This window comes from Panulirus ornatus, chromosome 17 (genome assembly GCF_036320965.1).
Source record: "Panulirus ornatus isolate Po-2019 chromosome 17, ASM3632096v1, whole genome shotgun sequence".
NCBI lineage: Eukaryota > Metazoa > Arthropoda > Malacostraca > Decapoda > Palinuridae > Panulirus > Panulirus ornatus.
The window spans coordinates 53,858,989-53,880,415 of record NC_092240.1 but is presented as its reverse complement, the minus strand read 5'-3'; the positions used below and the strand labels follow the sequence as shown (position 1 = coordinate 53,880,415).

Here is a 21,427-nt window from a genome sequence, read left to right as displayed (position 1 = left end):
GGCAAGCCCGTAATTCGCCGACGCTGTGGTGATTGATGGATGTATCTATCATTACTTACCTCGCGGAACTACCGAGTCACAGACAACACTCACCCATCGCTACTCTCGAAGGGAACGCATTTCATCGCAGGCAATTATGCTGATCCGAGGTTGCCAGAGTACTAACTGGACGAACGAGGAGGAGGAGGAGGAAGTCGGGTGCTGGGGTTTCCTTGGAACCCCCAGCAGAGGGCCAACTCACTTCCCACAACCCCCAATGATCTCTCCTCAGTTTCCCCACAGCTTTCCCTACATTCACGGTACCACACACATACCTCATTCACCGTCTATCACCTCCCTGTCTCCTCTTCTCCTGGACGACCCACCACAGACGCCATACAGACAGGGGGCCGACCCTTTACACAAGTTCGGACGTCCTACCTGGGCTGAAAAGATAAACCTTTCGTGGCTCAAATATTTCCACCCGTAATGGAGGATGACCTCCCCGTATCTCTCTACCTCCCTCGCTGCCTCCATCCCGTCCCTGTGGGAGTGACTCCCTCCCTCCGTCATTACCACCAACACTGCCTCTCGTCACCTGCATCAGCGTCGGGCAGCCACCAACCACGGGCAGGACGTACCCTGGCCATTACCACAGCAATTACCTCTACCACCAGGACAGCCACTATCATTACCAACATCAATACCACCAGCGTGTCATTACCTCCAATGCAACGTCCATCAACAGCATCTCTACTTCTACCACCACTAACGCTCATATCAGTCCCACCAAACCCCATCACGAACCTGACCTACCACAGTCACTAACACTCAACCACCAATTCAGTCCTCCCACAAAACCCAGGGTCTCCACTACAATCACAACCCACTACAATAATCACCTACATCTCCACCACAACCTACCACACTAACCACTTACATTAACAATAACACGAAACAACCATGTCGAACATCTCCATCTCTTAATACCACTTACATGCATCCAACGCACACCAACATCTCTCCCCCCACACCCAACTCTCTTCCTCCCGACCACAACGTTCCCCCACCACTAAAATCCCAATCTACCACCACAAGCAGAACCACTAACATCGCCGAACCCTACCATCCTCGCCGGCCCCGAGCCACCACTAACCCACACCCGCCCTGAACCATCTGTTGTCTTGCGACGTTCATTTCTTGTGATGTAAATCCTGGGGGCTAAACTTTCATCGCGGCCACAGAACAAAATGCGCCCAGCTCGACACTCACCCCAATCACTTCACTCCCACGGCACATGACACCATCGTACACCTACTTGCAAAAGTAGTGAGGAAAAAAAGTGATATTTTCACTTCTACGTCCCCGTCCTTTCCTGCTTCTTCAAACTGCGCTGTCTGCCCCGTCCAGCCACCACTGCTGGTCTGAGGTAAGGGCTTCCAGTCTTCCCTATACGTGCATCTTACGATGTGTCTGTTGCGTTTAGGATCTATATCTTACGAGCCCCGCCACTTCATGCCACTACGTAGGGTTAAGCACCATTAAACTGGCAGGCCCGTCTTCCTATAATGATTATATTCTCTCTCCTCTCACGTCACTCATCTGAACTCACACACCGCAACGCCGCTATACTTTTTTTATAGATCCCACAGCACAACGCCACTATAATTCCTATAGATGCCACAGCACAACGCCGCTATATTTCCTATAGACACATATACAACAAACCTATCACCACAAACATCAAACAACTGAAACTCTCCTCGTGTTTCATCACCGTATTTGTTCTCCCTGGGACACACATCTAAAATTACAGCCACGAACGTATGATAAACGAGTTGTCTAACCAAGGGAGACTTCTCCCTGCCTCCCGTGGGCGGGAGTACACTTATATAGCCTCCCTGTGGAGCATCCCTCTCACACGTCGGCCACCATGAAGCTTCTAGTGGCTCCGCTCCGTCCGTCCTGCCTGAACAACCCACGAATCCGCCAAGTTCCTCAATTTTGCCTCCGTCAGTCGGGGCGCACAGCCCGCCCTCCCTCACCGGGGCGATGGGTTCGCCTGGCAGGTGGCAGGTGGTGGAGGCGGTGGTGGTAGGTTCCCGGCCACCCAGGCGGCAGCGGTGATGTAAACATGCAACACTGGTCCTGGGAACGGCCAGGAATCGCACCCAGTAGCTTGAAAATAAACATTTTTCCTTTTTGCTTCACAATCGCCACGACCTTAAGCACCGATGTTACGATGTGATAACAAGCTGCAAGCGAGAAGGTGAGGTACAATGAATTTTCTGTGGGATGGAGACACAGGTCCGAGGCTGAATTTAAGCTACGTCTGACGCGATGCGATAATACGTAATGGTACGGTGAGGGCTGACGAGGGGGTTGCGACGGAGGGAGGAGGAGGTTGTGACAACGTATATTACTGGTAACGTCGGTACTGTTCTGAGTTTACGTACGTACCTACGACTACCTACGAGACGAGATCGAGCCACAGCGGCTGGGCCTGAGGCGCAGCGCCCACCGCAAGCGAGAGTACGATAGAAAGGACGATTCTACTGACTCGTTTGAGTCAGGACTAGATAAATGACCTGGCTAACGCTACTCGCTCCACCCCTCTGAACGACTCGCCTGAGTCAGCCGTTAATAAGCCGCCGCAGCCACGACGCAGCCATGTCCGAAAACCTGCAAACTCCCAAAATGATCTCCTTTTTTGGGAGGTCCGCGCCACGGCATCTAGCGACGGCTCCACCGCCTTGACCACCCCTCCGGTCGGGGCAAAGGACCCACGCGAGGGGGGAATGGAGGAGGGGTACGCAAAAACTCGATATCGGAAACGCGAAAGAAAAGAAGCCATTTGTTCATCAAACCCTTTAATAGATTCCTAGTATAATAAACCTGTCAGTCACGTCACAAAAGGGCAGGAAAATGACGACCACAGGGAGCAAAAAGGAAGGCCAGAATGTTGTTGCTGTGAGCATAGCGGCTGCCGGAACCCACAACGCCGCGAAGGAGGAGAGGACCCGCATGCGATCTTCGTGGGATTAAACCATCGCAGTCACCTCCTCCCGAACTTCTCGAACACTTCACTACCTCACTCTGCTCCTACTCTCTCCCCCCACTACACGCGTCTCATCATCCCATAGTTCCGCTTCCCTCCCTCCCCTCAACATACAAAAAAAAAAACCATTTATATTGATCCTATGTTTCTAAACCTTCTCTCAGGCCGGAGTCTCTCTCCCCCGCCTCACCTCGCCACTACGATAACCATAACAATCTGCGTCGCTCGCTCCAGCTCCTCACACACACACACACACACACCCACACACACACACACACACCCCAGTCGACCAAACTCCGTCAAACCTATTGCAAATACAAGCACGATTCCCGGATTCCGTAATTCCATCGCTAAATACATACATAAACCCACGTCATATGACGTGGGTGTTTCATTAATCCTGTAATTCCTACAAAACAGAGTCTTTCCATTAATTCAACTTCGCACCAACATGTCCTCCAACATCTCTCCCACACACTACATCAATCTCCCGCCTCCTACAAAGACCAGCCTTCACCCTCGGCGCCCCTGAGAACTCAACCTTCACCCTCGACCCAGCACGAAGTCCTCTCCCCACCACCACCACCCCAGCCAGCCACCTCCATGACCCACGACCAATCATAACCTACCCACTCACCTTTCTCGGGGAGGATATATGAACTCCCCAGCACTTCCCCCCACCAAAAAAAAAAAAAAGTCGACCCACCTACGAAGGTTCCCACCTCACTTACGACTTACTCCAGCCATAAACCACACCTATGCCACTGTTAAATACCTCGACTCTACGTCTCACTACGGCGTAGCCCCCCTCACTGTCCCCCCTCTTCATGCCCGAGTCAATACGTGCGATATACGACAACAACACGTAATTCAGCCCTTCTCTTCCCTCCATCCCTACGTGATCACAAATAACCTTTCTCCACCCTTGGTACACAGACGCTCCTCTCCTTCACTCCTTCTCCTTCCATCGAGCGATACCTGGAAGGGAGGGAGGGCGGGGGATGATGTGACCCTCCGTGATGCACCTTACAGGTAATGACAGGTATCTTGACCCAGCCACTTTCTCTGGGTGTTTCCACGCTGGCTGGCGTGGGCGTGCTCCAACTCCGCCAGGGGGAGGAGGGACAGTGCATGGGACGCTCCACAAATTACGCAAGAACGCAGAATGCATCTCGCATACTGACTGCTCGAGAAACAGACACGGAGATACATTCCTCCATTTACATAAACATCTATCAATGAACATACATACATACATATCTAGATACGAACACATCAGAAATCTATACAAACTACTGTCTCTCTAGAGAGGTTATCTAGTACAACCCTCGGGAACTATGACTAGGAAAGGTTCAGGAGGGAGCCCTAGACCTCACCTACAAGGCTGAGAATCACACAAGCACGCACCACTCAGAGGGCCAACACACCCGGCCTCAGATGACAAGCAGGAGTGAGTGTATACAGGAGGAGGAGGAGCGCTTCCCCTCCACTAACACACTGCTACACCGTGGAGGGTGGATGGGAGGGTGGGGTATGGAGGAAGAGAAGGGTGGCGTCTGCTGCAGCAGGTCAACACATGGAAGCACAACCTAACCCCGCCTGAGTATAGACCTTTACGAGCCACAGAGCCCTTTCTCAAGACGGCCCGCCTTGCCCTTGGCCTGCCACGGGGCCTTGTCTCAAGACGGCCTGTCCTGCCCTGAGCCTGGCGTGGGGACCCTGTCTCAAGACGACCCGTCCTATCCTTAGCCTGGCACGAGGACTTTGTCTTAAGACGGCCCGTAGTACCTCAAAGACACATCAAATATTGACGACTCTGACCTTAGTCCTTCAAGAATGCTAAGTTCCTCTACGACAGCTGCCCTTTAAGAAAGCCCTCCTAACCGCCCTTATTGTGTTTTCTATCTTCTCATCTATTTTCTATCTTTATCTCTCCTTACCGCGAGCGAATTTCTGTCTCAGCAGATCACAAGGACAATATCTACTACTAATGCATCTAATAAATAAACCAAGTTAGAGGTCACTTACCTCTCTTACCTTATTCCACTTCCCCTTGCCTTGGCTTACCTTAATTAAGGGGAAATCAGCCACAATGTCAACAAAGTAATTCCTCTGTAAATGCCTCATATTAAATAGTAATGAATCTATGAGAGTAAGAGATGCCTAACCCTTCAATGAAAGATGGTATTGTGTATGGTAGCTGGATGGTGGTTGATGGTAGCACAGAGCAAGCGCAAGCTTCGATTGGGCTGTATGGTGGCTGGAGGATAATCTATGGTAGTTTGATGTTTAAGGTATGCTAGTTACATGGTAGTGTATGGTAGATGGATGGTTCTGTATGGCGGTGGGATGGTAGGGTGCTGTAGGTGGATGGGATGATGTATGGTAGCTAAGGGGTAGTTTGTGGTTGCCGAGGGACGTGTTTGGTAGCTGGAGGGTGGTTTATGGTGGTTTGAAGGTAGTTTACGGTAGCTGGAGGGTAGTTTGTGGTAGCTGGAGGGTAGTTTATGGTAGCTGGAGGGTAGTTTATGGTAGCTGGAGGGTAGTTTGAGGGTGGTTTATGGTAGCTGGAGGGTAGTTTATGGTAGCTGGAGGGTAGTTTATGGTAGCTGGAGGGTAGTTTATAGTAGCTGGAGGGTAATTCATGGTAGCTGGATGACGTAAATCATGACTATTCAGCCCGTGATGGTGTTTTCCCTTGGGGGCTATGTATCGTGTGTTGTGTGTGTGTGTGTGTGTGTGTGTGTGTAGACAACCAGTTTCACGTTTTCTGCCGCACTGTGACCCACACGTAGCTGCTGTACTGACCTTGCTCAGCTCTGGCGACGGCAGCCAGAAGGAGGACGACGAGGAGGACGAGCGCTGGACGAAGAGGTCGTGCAAGCGGGGACGACCCGCCCATGGGGGCTCGAGGAGCCGAGGAGGGAGAGGAGGAGCTGCTGCTGCTGGTCCTGTGGGGGGCACTTCGGGGGCGGCGCCCCTCGCTGCTGCCCCCGACGCTCGCCAGACCAGCCATCACCACCTCAACAACATAACCTGCAACACAAATCAAGACAAAAAAAAAATAGTTAAATCCACGTAAAACATTTACAGAAAAACAGAGACATTTACATTGCTTAACATTAGTCTGGTTGTAAATGATTTACAGCGTCTTTCAAGACACGTGAAAAACAGACATGATACCTTGAAATGATACCAGGCATGGCCTGTCCCCGCCCCCTCAACCGATGTGACAAGAGAGTCACCATTAATCAAACTGAAGAGAACGAGAGAGGGAGGGAGAGAGAGAGAAAAAAGAACTAAACACAGAAAATGGCAGCCAGGGGTCACCTGGACCTGACAAACGAACCCAAGGTGTGTGGAGGGCAGCTGGCTGGCTGGCTGGCTGGCTGGCTGCGTTTCCGTTTGGTTCGAAGGTGACAATTCCACGAGGAATCAAATGGCTTCGTCATCCGGACGGGGAGAGAGAGAGAGAGAGAGAGAGAGAGAGAGAGAGAGAGAGAGAGAGAGAGAGAGAGAGAGAGAGAGAGAGAGAGAGGAAAATTCAGAGAAGACAAGACGACAGATTCAGCGCGCCTGCGCGAACAGGGACACACCATCGCGCATGCGCGCCCTGACAGGACCCGCTGGAGCTTTACAGCGCAACGAAATACAATAAATCGATCACTTACGATAGTCGTATCAAAACCCTCTACCCTCTCCAAATCATCTACGAGAGGTAACTCCAGAGGAATTAGAGGACTTCCTCACCCGTATACTTCGTCAAGACTTCAGCACACGTCCTTCATCTGGACGATCAAGTACGCTGGAAGGAACACGTCAGCACCATCGTCAGATCCACCGGCTGTCCTCGTCTCTACGTTCCCCGTAGACTGGGGACGCCTGGCACTCCCGGCACCTACGCCCCAAGAAAACCTACTCAACCTTCATTCTCCCCGAACTCACCTACGGCCTCCCCAGCCTCGTCTTCCTCCCCTACATCCACCACACGAATTACCGAAGAAGGTGCAGAAAAGGGCATGCATGATCATCTTCGGTTCCTGTTCCACCACACGTATCATGAGGGGCTAAATAAACCGCTCCTCCACACCATCATCATCATCTGGACCTCATCCAACAGCTTGGGAAGAGGCTTCTGCACCATCTCCGCTGCCGTCACCTCCTGTCACCAGACATCCCTCCCTCGTCCCTGAGTTGCAAGTTCGACACCAAAAAACCACATTGGGGAGCGTCGGAACTCGTACGGACCACTACAATAACAGCCCTACTGCCAACCATCTCGAATATTACGAATAAACCAAAAACATTCCTTTCAAACTAATAACTCAACTCACTCCCTTGTGTATATATATTCCCTACATATTTACAGTCTTTGGCTTCACTCTTTTTCTTAATGGACTCTTGATTATCATCTACCAAACGCACCCTCGTAGCCATGGGAAGCAGCCAGCTCGAGCAGACGTCCCGCGGACGTGAGAGTATACCTCCTCCTACAGAGGGATGGGGTCCCTCCAATATCAATCACTGGCAATATTCCTGTGTTGGCTCGACGGTCGCTGCTTGCACCGTCATGCTGTGTTTCGACGGACCTGGGTCAAAAGACCAAGCCATCTCAAGCCCAAGGGGACTTTCGTCTTGATCGAAGGTCGGAAAGTCGCGCCATGGATCATTCATTCGTGCCTACGGGCCGTTCCGTCGTGCGCAAGGATAGTTCCATTGTGCTCAGGGTTCGTAACCATCGTGCGCCAGGGTCGTTCAGTCGTGCTCAAGGGACGTACCATCGCGCCCGATGATCGTAGAGTCATGCTGAAGGGGGTCGCTCCCTCCGGCAGCAGGTTTGACCGAGTGTTGTTGCATGGAGATCCTTCGAGAGCTTAGAGAGAAAGGGTTAGGGCGCTGGACGGTGTGGTGAATTGTGGTGGCGGAGAGCAGGGCTGATGGCTCGGAGCGTCGACAGTGACCAAGTGAAACAATAAAGGCCCCAGGCGATCATGGATATTGGAGGAGGAGGAGGAGGAGGAGGGTGACGGTGTGGATGATGGCGAGGTGATGGCTGAAGGCAGAGGATGCGTTAGCGCTGAATACGACGAACTGCGACGACGGGGAGGATCCGACAGACAGATGGACGTGTAAGTGGACGTCCCCACACACACACACACACACAACTGCCTCGAACGATACACTTTCAGCGCCACTTTCCCTCCCGTGAATATGACCAGCGATCATGACGGCCAAAAACAACGGGAGGAGACCAAGAGGCGGCAATCGTCACTGCGGATATTCCCGCAACTATTCAACCACTTCGTCCTAAGTCATCCTTGTGGTGGGAGGTAAAAGCTGACCTCAATATCTCCTATCTCCTTCGTCATCATCGTCTACCACTGACCACATTTCCCTCTCACGTCCTCTTCCGTCCCCCATCGTCGAAGTCAGCAAACGCCCTCATCATCAGCTCCACTGAACCTTCTTCCAGGGCGCCCTGAACCCTCTTCCAGGGCGCCCTGAGACCTCTTCCAGGGCGCCCTGAGACCTCTTCCAGGGCGCCCTGAACCCTCTTCCAGGGCGCCCTGAAACCTCTTCCAGGCGGCTCCACACAGCCACCACCTATCAACGCAATGTACTAATTCTGCTACAATCCTTACGAATGAAAAAGAAAAAAAATCACAATGCAGTTTCCCTTCCGACCTGACGAAACCCAGTTACAGACACGTTTCAAACTTGTAATACACTCGTCACGGCCTGCAGTACGGGGGCGATGTGTTCAGTGCAGCGTTCCATCTAATGCGGATTGGTGGAGTGTTTACAATACGGGGTATTCTGTAAGTAATACTTGGTATTCTATTAGTAATACTTGGTATTCTGTTAGTAATACTTGGTATTCTGTTAGTTATACTTGGTATTCTGTTAGTAATACTTGGTATTCTGTTAGTAATACTTGGTATTCTGTTAGTTATACTTGGTATTCTGTTAGTAATACTTGGTATTCTGTTAGTAATACTTGGTATTCTGTTAGTAATACTTGGTATTCTGTTAGTTATACTTGGTATTCTGTTAGTAATACTTAGAATTCTGTTAGTAATACTTGGTATTCTATTAGTAATACTTGGTATTCTGTTAGTAATACTTGGTATTCTGTTAGTAATACTTGGTATTCTGTTAGTAATACTTGGTATTCTGTTAGTAATACTTGGCGTTCTGTTAGTAACAACATGTGTTTTGCAATACGAGTTCATATGTCTACAATACGGAGTTATCTATCTACAAATACGGAAGAAGGGGTACCTGTCTGCAATAATGGATGATCCGTCTACAATACGGGGTAATCTGTCCACAATAAGGGGTAATCTGTCTACAATACGGGTAAACTGTCTACAACATGGGGTAATCTGTCTGAAACACGGGACAATCTGTCTACAATACGGGTAAACTGTCTACAACATGGGGTAATCTGTCTGAAACACGGGACAATCTGTCTACAATACGGGTGCTGGTCTGGGAGGCACAGCAATCGCAGGTATCCGCCGTGTTCCCCAGAAACCCTTCTCTGCTGCCCATGTGTAAATAAGTAACACATGGCTTTGATGTCCCACAGTACCGTAGGAACATATTAAACCCCCCCCCCCCCCTCAACCCGTGTGTTACATGCAACCTTATAAATTCCAGCTTCACCTTCCAACGTCACACGAGGTCACATCTTTCCTCTGACCTCGTAAGTTCCAGCTTCACCTTCCACCGTCACACGAAGTCACATCTTTCCTCCGACCTCATAAGTTCCAGCTTGACCTTTCATGGTCACACGAGGTCACATATTTCCTCTGACCTCATAAGTTCCAGCTTCACCTTCCACCGTCACACGAAGTCACATCTTTCCTCCGACCTCATAAGTTCCAGCTTGACCTTTCATGGTCACACGAGGTCACATATTTCCTCTGACCTCATAAGTTCCAGCTTCACCTTCCAGCGTCACACGAGGTCACATCTTTCCTCTGACCTCATAAGTTCCAGCTTGACCTTTCATGGTCACACGAGGTCACATATTTCCTCTGACCTCATAAGTTCCAGCTTCACCTTCCAGCGTCACACGAGGTCACATCTTTCCTCTGACCTCATAAGTTCCAGCTTGACCTTTCATGGTCACACGAGGTCACATATTTCCTCTGACCTCATAAGTTCCAGCTTCACCTTCCAGCGTCACACAAGGTCACATCTTTCCTCTGACCTCATAAGTTCCAGCTTGACCTTTCATGGTCACACGAGGTCACATATTTCCTCTGACCTCATAAGTTCCAGCTTCACCTTCCAGCGTCACACGAAGTCACATCTTTCCTCCGACCTCATAAGTTCCAGCTTGACCTTTCATGGTCACACGAGGTCACATATTTCCTGCAAACTTTAAAAAGAGTTCCACTCTGACCTTTTTTCCTCCAACCGTCACATGAAAGAGAACGCACGACTCCAAGCTTGACCTTTCAACAAAACGAGAGAGAGAGAGAATATTTCCTCTGACCTCGGGACTTCCAGTGTGACCTTTGAGGACCGTGACCCCCCCCTCCCCCACCGAGAGGTCACACAGGCCCGAGAGCACTTCCCCACCAGGAGAAACAAGAACACACTCAAACGTTTTCTAGAAAATGGCTTAACCCGTGCCAGCTAAACCGGCCGCAGTGTATATTCAAAACAAATACATCAAACTATGAACATTAAATGGATTTTTGTTTGTTTATCTGTTTGTTTGTTTCTTTCTTTCGAAACTAGACCACAGACCCAACCATGGCATTCAGCTAAACCCAGTTTCCTAGACCTTATTCAAGCTAAGGTCCATCGATTCGACACCTTCTTTTAAGAGAAGAAGAAGAAGAAGAAGAAGAAGAAGAAGAAGAAGAAGAAGAAGAGGAGGAGGAGGAGGAGGGAGGAGAAGATGATGGAGAATGAAGAACACCTGGGGTACTGAACCAACTAATCCCATGTTACATAAAAGAGAAAAAAATTCTCCTGTATTTCTGGACCCCAGCCGCCCACCTCAGGTTCATCCAATATCCTAGAGAAAAGATTTCTCTTTCCCTCCATCCCTCCCTCCTTCCCTCGCAGCGAGGAAGGTGATCGCGGTGAATGAGTTGCACAATTAAGCTTTTCCCAACACCGAGGGAGCCCGGTGGCCACAGCCTAGCGTCTCAGGGGCGCGAAAAAAAAAGGTCTCGATTGGCTACACACACACACACACACACCATACTTTACCATCGCCAGGTCGTGTGTGGGACCAGGGGTATCCCGACCTCACTCCTTGTCACCTTCGAGGGAAGGAAGGGAAAGTTGGGAGGGACTGTGTAAGGGACTAATACTCTCTCTCTCTCTCTCTCTCTCTCTCTCTCTCTCTCTCTCTCTTCTCTCTCTCTCTCTTTCTCAGTGATGGGCATTGTCGTCGAAGGGGGACATGTGTTGATGGGGGTGTGGCTCTAAGGGTATGGGTGACAGTGGCATTGTACCGGCAAAATGATGATATTAGGGCGTTTATATCAACGATGGCGATGATTTTCATGATGATGATAAGAGCGTTTATATCAATGACTGTGGCAGTGATGATGATTAGAAAAAGGCGTTTATATCCGTGATGGTGATGATGATGATGATGGCAATAATGATTAGGACGTTTAAACCAACGACAATAATGATGATATATGATCCAGGTGGTCATCTGCTCCTCCTCCCTCATACCACTACCAGAGGAGTGACTGCCCCAGGCCCTCACCACACATGTTCTCCACTGCTGTTCTCCATCTCCGTCCGAGGCGAACTTGCCTTACCTTACCACACTTGCGACATGAACCATGAGGCTTCTGGCCTCCCGGGGTCCACCCAGCTCGGCAGCAGCAGTTTTGAGCGACGCCCCGCGCCCAAAGCAACGAAGCCAGCACAACACAACAGGTCTCCCGGTGGCTGAGCCACGTACAAATCAATGACTTCCACTACAAATAATAATAATAAAAAAAGAAGTACCTTTCACAAAAGAAGTCGTGAATTGCAAATAGGTGCTTGGGCGGAAATGCAGCAGTAAGAACCAAACCAAAGCAAGCACCGTCGAGACTTACCTGACGAGAGAAAAAACAAAAAAATCAATGGATAAAAGGAATTTTTTGAAGTCGTGCCAGGCCGTAATAACGGCCAATGTGCACAGCAGTACCAAATAAAAGACCATTCTCCCAACGGCGGGGAAACAACAGCGGCAACCCTTGCTTTATTTCTTTTACTTTTTCAACCACGATTCGAGAGAGAGAGAGAGAGAGAGAGAGAGAGAGAGAGAGAGAGAGAGAGAGAGAGAGAGAGAGAGAGAGAGAGAGATGGCATGCCACGCCATGCGAAAACATCACTCGCACAAAAACAATAACACGCACCCCACTCCCGACAAATGGAACACACACAAAAAAAAAAATAATAATAATAACTAGCGACTCGCCTCCCAAAATAGCGCCACACGCCCACAACCGCATCCGTAATAACCGCACATACAAAAGGATCAACAACCCTCCCTCCCTCCCCTCCCCCACTGCAAGAGAGACAATAAAACTCACCTGCCACACACAGGCAGCACCACCATCAATTGCCCCACAGGAACATCTATCTATCTATCCATCTGTCTATCTATAGCTGTCTATCCAGCTATCTATCAACCACGAGAGTACATGGGAAGGACAATCAACACAGCAGATCTGACGCGGTCCACAACGAGGTTATCTGTGAGGGATTATCTACATATATTGGCAAAAACACGATAGAAAAGTAGATGGCTCTATCTATCTCGCATCTCACTACCTATCTATCACGGGAAAACCTGGGAGGCACAGATAACAGGTGACCTGATAATCCGAAACGAGGTCATCTGTATACCTACATACATTGGTAGAAACAAGACAGCCAAGTAGAAGGCACTATCTAACTACCTGTCAATCAAACCTAACCGTCTATCTATCTATCTATTCCCAATCCTAGGGGCTGGACCAGGTAGGTAGAGCCTGCGGGGCGACGGCATCCCTCCAAGACACTGGAGGGTGAGGAGGACCCACTGTGGAACACGCCAAACGTCCCCTTGTCGTCACCAGAGAGGTCGCCCAGTTCTCCCGCTCCATGTGACGCCCGCGCCCGCCATCCCATCTGTGGGATGGTGGGCGCGGCAGGCAAGCAGGAGTTAGGCAAAGGGAAGAGACAGGTAAGGATGGAGGGAGGGAGGGAGGCAGCAGGGAGAAGGAGGGAGGGCATTTATGCAAACAGGGCAGATACAGGTGGGCAATTAAGCAGGCTGAGGTAGATGCTGGTGAGCAATTAAACAAGCAGTGGGAGATGCAGGTGGGCAATTAGGCAGGCATAGGTAGACGCACGAGGGCAATTAAGCAGGCAGGTAGGTAGGAGGGAAAACGTCCATGTACCAAAGGCAGGCAGCCGAGGGTACAACACCTCATTGAGGCTTCGGAAGTCTTCACCTCCCACAGCCCAGGCTGGCTCCACGCTGCTGGATTGGGTCGTTGGTCGACCAAGCTGTTGGAAGCCGCCAGCAGCCCTCAGGCCTACATAGCCCCTACAACCTGGCTGGTCTGGTGCACTTTATAGGTATGTATCCAGTGCACACTTGAACTTCTCTACCGTGCATCCCAGGCTGTTTCTGATGACGGTAGATGGGTAACAAGGTGTTCAAGAGTCTTGGGCCCCGAATGTTTAAGGTGTTCTCTCTCTTCGTGCACATTGCACCTCTGGATTTCAGAGGTAACATTTCACAGAGTCTTCCGTGCCTGTCGTGCCAGTAAGATGTTATTTCCGAATATAACTTGGGAACCATACCTTCCAGTTGGGGACCATACCTGCCAGAATTTCCCAGGTATATGGGCTCATGGGCTCTACAATATCTCTGGACACCTTCTAAACCACCAATTTCCCCCGCCTTGCAGTGTGATGTCAGAGCGCAGCAATACACGACTCGTGGGAGAATTAGAGCCTTGAATAAGATCAACATTGGGGTTTTCTTCCCATGTCTTGAAGGTCCTAAGCCAAACAAACCCGCGCCCCATCCGGGGGTAGCCGAGTCTAACATAGCGTCAACCTAGCCCTGGGCTGACCAGCTGATAGCACGTCCATCTGCCGCGGTGGCCAGGCAAGCAAGCCCCGGGGGGGCCGGGCCACAACATGGCCAGGGAGGTGGGCCACACTTGGGACAATAAAGCAATTACGGAAGACCGCAATAATGGCCACCCTTCACAGCAGCAGCAGCCTGGTGGGTCGTCGCTAGCCACCTCCCACAACTCAACTACGACAGTCATAGCTTCCCTAAAGCATGACAGTCATGCACAGAAACCATCTACAAAGCCAATCCATAAAATACATGATAATAACAACAACAACAACAACAATAATAATAATAATGATAATAATAATAATAATATAATAATAATAATAATAATAATAATAATAATAATTATAATAATAATAATAATCATAATAATAATAATAACAATAATAATAATAATAATAATAATAATAATAATAATAATAATAATAATAATAAAAGTAAAAGCAGATAAAAATCCTAAAGGAATGGCTTGAGATACTTTTCTTTAAGGAAATGTAGACAGAGTTCGGCATAACTCCTCACTTACCACATTTCCCAGATCTTTTACTTTCTAAATCATTTCTATATACCATGAAATATTCTATGTTCGTACTCCAATATACATTATCCATCGATCATTAGCTTCGAACTTCAGGATCAAGGTATATAAATCCTAGGCAGAGTGATACAATGAACATATTGTTTAAGGTACGGTAAGGTAACATAAGGCAAGGTAAGGTAACATAAGATAAGATAAGGTAACATAAGACAAGGAAGAAAGGATTAGTTAGGGCAAGGCATGAATGGGTAAGGTTCGGGAAGGTAAGGTAAGCATCTTTGAGAATCTACATATTTTCAGTTCAACCCCGCGAGATCTCATCTCCCTCGCCCCTCTACCAACAGCCTCCTCTCCCCAATCCTAATATCCTACATCTACCCCCTCCTGCTAATCTTTGCCAAATCCTAAAAGCCTCCTGCCCCTCCTTACCCGTCTTCCCAATCCCATCCTCCTATCCTCTCCCTACCAATCTCCCCTCCTCAATGATCCCAATCCTTACCGATTTCCCCCAATCCCCAATCCTACAATGTAATCTGTACCACTACATTCCTGAATCCGGATAAATTTGTGGAAAAAAAATACATTTACGGATACCATCAGCAGACATCTGAACATATATATCGGTGCAAAACTGACATCGGGTGTAGTATATCGGAATGTACACGTACGTCGATCGGCATTAGATACGAGAGTATTCCGATTACCCTCAAGGATCGGTTTTTTGAAAGCTTCAGTATCGGCATGTATATACCTCAGATGAAGGGGCTGGGAAATCATGAGCAACGAGAGGACGGGCAATATCGCTAGTCTTCAAGATGGGAAAAATATGTGTAGTGTCAATATGACAATATGACAACAACTGGGAATGACCAGGTTGACTACCTGGTAACGACGGTACGACCCTTGAGCACGACGGTACGACCCTTGAGCACGACGGGACGACCCTTGAGCACGACGGGACGACCGTTGAGCACGACGGGACGACCGATGAGCACGACGGTACGACCCTTGAGCACGACGGTAGGACCCTTGAGTACGACGGTAGGACCCCTAAGCACGACGGTACGACCAATGAGGCACAAAGGAATTCCACCTCCCTTGAGCACGACGGTACGAATCTTACGTAACACTCAAACGCACCATTAAGGTAACACCGTAAAATAACCACATCAATTTCAGAGTAGTTTCGTAGCCCCCGCCGACGCCCACCCAGCGAACCAAATTCCAGGTCCCTCTACCCCCAGAGCACCACAACCGCCCCGGGTCAACACGGCGTACCACCACATCGTACCCTCCGCCACTGTATCCGCTCACGCCCTTCCCTTCGCTCACTCCCTCCCACTCCCGACGTTCTCTCCAGAGAACGGTCTCAAGCTCGGCCTGGTGCAGCTCCGGGTCTCTATCCAAAAGGAGCAATAGGAAAACCCAATACTCAATCTGTCACACACACACACACACACACACACACACACACACACACGCACACACACACACACACACACACACACACACACACACACACACAAACTGAAGAGGTTGTATGCCAGAAGAGAACGTTCACGAGACTGGGGTACCCACGAGTGGAAAACTCCCTCCTCCCCCGCACGGTACAAAGAAGTAATTAGAAATCGTTAATTACACGACACACACACATCAGGATAGCGTCTGAACTGGGATAAATTCAAGTGAATAAAGAATGCCATCTCGACCGCATTTAATCATACTGTTTCGCCGTTGTCGTGTGCAGTACCAGGGGCGACACAGAATAAATCTAGAAGAAATAACTTGACCAAAATAGAAAAAAAAACAGCCCTAAGAGTCCCCTGAGATTCCCCTGTCTCCGGGGGCTTCAAGGCCCTAAGAGTCCCCAGTCTCCGGGGACTTCTCGGCCCTAAGAGTCCCCAGTCTTCGGGGGCTTCGTCAGCTCCGTCACCTGGTGATGAAACTGGCTCACGAGGTCCACAAGAATAAGGGGAACTCGCTCGAACACCCCCCCGTCCGTCCTCAGGTTCCAAACGGGTCTCTCGCTCATTTCACGGCCACCCGATCCGCCTTTTAGGATTTACGAGTCCAATAACAAATAGGGTCACCGGAGGTCATCCATTGGGGTCTTTTGACACCCGGAGTGGAAGAAGACGTTAAACACGCATAAAATCACACCCCCGTGAAGAAATCTCATTCTGGGGGGATCAATCGAAGTCCTGGAAGGCGCAAACCCAGCGGCCACTACTGGAAACACGGAAGGTCAAGGGGGAGAGAGACCCTGACTCTCCACTCCCGCAGTTGCTCTGCCTGGGGTAACCACTGCAGCACCTCCAGACCTGTGCCTCGACAGACTTTACGTATCTCTACAAGAATTCAAAACGGCCCTCTCACCGTCCACGCATTCCAGTCTCTCCTCCAGTCCTCCAGGCACATCATCTTTCAACCCAAGACACCCATCTAACTACCTAATTGGCCGGTTCGCGTTGGGGGGGTACAAACAACCTTGTTACACCCATACCTGGCCAAGGGGGTCTGCCTTGTTACAGGTGTCTGGGCGTCCTTTGTGACAGGTGGGGAAGGGACGAGGGAGGCCATCGGTGGCAATCGCCCAAAAGAGACTCACACCAGCTCAAACTATCAACCCAAATCCTTGAATATTTAATTACCCGAAAGAGTAATCAATTACCCGTCAGAGTAATCAATTACCCGTCAGAGTAATCAATCATCCGTCAGTGTCATCAATCAATCCCTAAGCAATCCCACTGAATGATCAGCCACGATAATCCTGCAGGTGGAGGTGATCAATTCCTTCTGCTGGTACCATGGGCAAAGAACAGACCACAATAGCAAGTGAACGTAAAACATTTTCGCGTAACAAGACGACAGCAGCACAAGAACGTGTGTAAAGAGTCGACGAGGAGAGGAATATTCACCAACAAACACAGTAACAGGCATTGAGGACGAACCGGAACCATTAAATATTCGGGGACTCTCTGTGTGTACAAACGCCAATCAAATGCAGAGAGCCACGAGGAGTACAGTTAAAGCCTTAAACACACCGGGAGTCCCAAATTGTTCAGCGTTCGACATGCAAATACCGAGAGCATTACGGACCAGCCGGTGGATAAGTCCCTGAAAAATTGGTTGGTTAAATATCTGTAAAGTGTGGCAAGCTTCAGCCAGGCTGCTGTGGGTGGGAGAAGCAGAGTACGTGTGTTGGGGGAGGTGGGAGGAGGCTGGCAGTCCAGAACAAGCTAATCGTTCAGAGGAGCAACAGGGGGAAAAAAAAAATTGCTTCGGTTCTATATCAAACGGCGAGACTTCAGAGAAAAGCCCCTGAAACAGTGTATGAGCTACTAAGTTAGGAAACACAAGGGGTGTGTTACTTCATGGAACACTCGTGTCGCCTTGCAGTGCAACACAGCAGATGGTAATGTGGTAACAACAGCTGGCAACACCGTCTGGAGAACATCAAGAACATTTGTATCCAGTTCCGGGAGACAGTGGTGGCAATGTTCGTCTAGTTATGAGCCAGGTTAAGTTACGGGTTATAACAACTTCTACAAGGCTCATGACTCGGGCCAAATCCAGACCAGAGTTATGACCTTGTGCCACTAGGTTCCTCAGATGTTGTGAAACAAGTGTATAACGCTTCATGAATACGTGTTGTGGATTGCCCAGGTTATGACCCAGGTTAGGTTGTAGGTTAGGTTGTGGCTCCCGACCGCGGAGGGGCCGACGACGGACAGAACAACGGGACAAAGCGGTCCGTGAGCGTCTACCTCGCTGTACAGGAGACACAAAAACTGCTTTCCTTCCTCTCTACTTAACTCGGAAAAAGTGAGAATTTTCACACAAACACACACACACACTTTTTCAATACCCAAACAAACATAAACATTCACTTAACAAACACATGCCTACAAAGAGAAACACCTCGTACGCGCGCACACACACACACACACACACACACACACACACACACACATCTTGGCCTGTACAATGCGACCCCCCATTAAAAGCGTCCAGTGTGTGTGTGTGTGTGTGTGTGTGTGTGTGTGTGTTGTGTGTGTGTGTGTGTGTGTGTGTGTGTGTTGGGATTCCTGGCCAACTCTGGGATGGAGGAGCCCCGCGGAGAGGCAGCGGCCACTGAGAGCTACTAACCGTTGAGGGCGGGGCCCCTGGGGCCCCTGCCATGAAGGGTTGGGGAGAGGGTAGGGGGGGGAGATTGTAGGGGGGCCCCCAACACGACCTTTTGTCTCCTCTCAGAATAAGCCGCTATTCTCCCCCCTCCCCAACCCCCTTCCTCCCTCCCACATTCCTCCTCCATCCCTCTACAACCTTCCCAAAAGCTCCATCGCTTCAAAACACCCTCTCCGTCTACGGCTGCCCTCTATATAGGCTGCCTAGAAGTAATGGTTCTGACGGTGGAGTTACATGGGGTTCGAGCAGGCGAACCACACCATAGGCAAGCAAGGTTCATATCTGAGGTTCTACAGTGGCTAAGATGACTCTTAACACCACGAGAGAGAGAGAGAGAGAGAGAGAGAGAGAGAGAGAGAGAGAGAGAGAGAGAGAGAGAGAGAGAGAGAGAGAGAGAAAGAATGGAGGATGGGGGTGGATTTCGGGGTTTATAAAGTTTCTACCAACAGACCATATATTTCAACCCGGTTCAGACCCCTGCGGCAGAGAGAGAGAGAGAGAGAGAGAGAGAGAGAGAGAGAGAGAGAGAGAGAGAGAGAGAGAGAGAGAGAGGAGTTGACCCGCAAAAGAAGGGAAAGCTTTCTGTTTGGTGGGGAAAAATATGTAAAAAATAAAGATAGAGAACCACAACAAAAACATTTTTTTTCTCAAATCATCTCTTCGTTTAAGGTAACGTCGCCCAGCTTTAGCTGCCCGGCTGGCAGGTCGCGAGGTGGGATAAGGGATAATATTTGCCAACAATACAGGCCATTTGCCTTCTTCTTGCTGCTACATCGCCAAACCCCCGCCCCGCCATAGCTGGCTGGGGCCCTTGGACGCGACCATGCCAACGACCCCGAAACCCAGGCTGATAAACATTGAATCTGACGTGAGTATGCTTGGCGTCATATACCTCACTGCACAGCGTGGACATGTGTGTGTGTGTGTGTGTGTGTGTTCTGGAACCATACCTCGAGCATATCTATGGACGATTTCTGGTCGCTTGTTGCGACTTGAATATATCCGTCTGGATCCATGGTCTACACTACCGTTCCTGCTACTGCAGGTAGCAGTCTGGAACCATCCCATACCGATCCTGGAGACACGCACATTCTCTTCCAGCTGGGCTGGTCTGGACGTCTCGAGAGATATAATTCCAGTGGTCTCTCAAATTTCCAAACCGATTCGTCCACAATGCCCCCTGAGTTGATCCAAGCAGAGCACTGAAGAGTTACGGGAACCCAGTGTGTACTCCCGCAAGTCGATCACTCTAAGACGAGCAATATGGAAGAGATGTCTGGAAGAGATTCTCCAGAGAACGGAGTTTGGAAGCCAGCATAAGAACGAGCACTTCCAGGATGTTTCCATGTGCAGAGCTGGTCCGCGCGCCTGACAGTCAAGTATGAGTGATTTCAAATCGTACTCAATAGTCCTGAACACTGCAATACGTATTTACGGCCTCTGAATGCTCCTTCCCCATTTTCGAACGATAATTCTCAACATCTTAAAAGACTAATAACGTTCCAGCACGATGGTGTTCCAGCACAGTGTATCACTGCTCGACCTTCTCTCGTTTTATGTGTTCGCAAACTCCAGCCGTCCACTCCCAGAGGAGGCCAGGCTGGCTCGATTATCCTCAATAAAGGTAAGGTGAGCTGACCTAATTATCCCACGCTCCATCGCTTTCCTCTTCTGTGACATGACTACGTCTGCGTCCAGTATCTCAATACGTTTCAACTTCTTCATTTCACTCACACAACAAAGCAATTGGCATTTCATCGTGTTAATCAAACGGTACATAATCATCGTCGGCCGCCCAATGCCTGATGTGTGATTGGTCCCTCAGTGTCTTACACATGCGATCAGGACGGTAAGACCCCTGAGCATCATGATACGACCCCTGAGCACCATGATACGACCCCTGAGTACGAAGAGACGACTCTTATCTCCGACACTCCGGTATCATCCACAAATGATCTGAAGCTTTGGGAGTGTAATTCAAGAGGTCATCAGGGTCAGTAATTACCCACTTGGTGGTGGTCGATTCAATCAACAACGATTCATGTTAGTTCTTCAGTAATCAGATTAATCACCTTGTTATCTGGGCTCATGTCCTCTTCTGTACTTTGATCTGAACCTGGTATATGTGTACATACTCATACATCTTTCACAAATGACCATCTGTTTTGTATCTTTATCTATCGTCAATAAATCCTCTCCCAGTGAAATTTCGAGTTAAGGGGCTTCAACAATTTCGAACCAGCTGCCTTCAAAACTTTGTGCCAGCTGCCTTCAAAATTTCGAGCCAGCTGCCTTCAAAACTGTGGAGTACTGAAGATCCACAGGTGAGCCAAGAGGTTCTTCTGTACCACAGAGTGAAGAAGGTACATACAATGTCCCAAATCACTCCCCCAACTCACCACGAGTTACTGTGTTAGTTTATTTACAACCACCACCCTCCCATTTTCTCTAGCGGGTTTGTTTACCTTCCCCTGAGAGAGCCGAGACCATTTAAATAAAGTCTCTTACTCTCTGTCCTTCGCCTGTACCAGAGAACACCTCCCTCGCTCGA

General features: G+C 49.5%; 1 protein-coding gene across 12 annotated transcripts in view; it reads right to left on the bottom strand.

The window, feature by feature from the left end:
* The window catches only part of Eph (Eph receptor tyrosine kinase), a 1,175,025-nt gene that overhangs the window by 650,473 nt on the left and 503,125 nt on the right, over positions 1-21,427 (bottom strand). For all 12 annotated transcript variants that reach the window (XM_071672575.1, XM_071672576.1, XM_071672570.1 and 9 more), the window contains one exon: positions 5,846-6,073. In XM_071672575.1, the coding sequence (XP_071528676.1) occupies positions 5,846-6,053 (208 nt within the window). In that variant the 5' untranslated portion in view covers positions 6,054-6,073. The remainder of the gene's footprint in view (positions 1-5,845; positions 6,074-21,427) is intronic.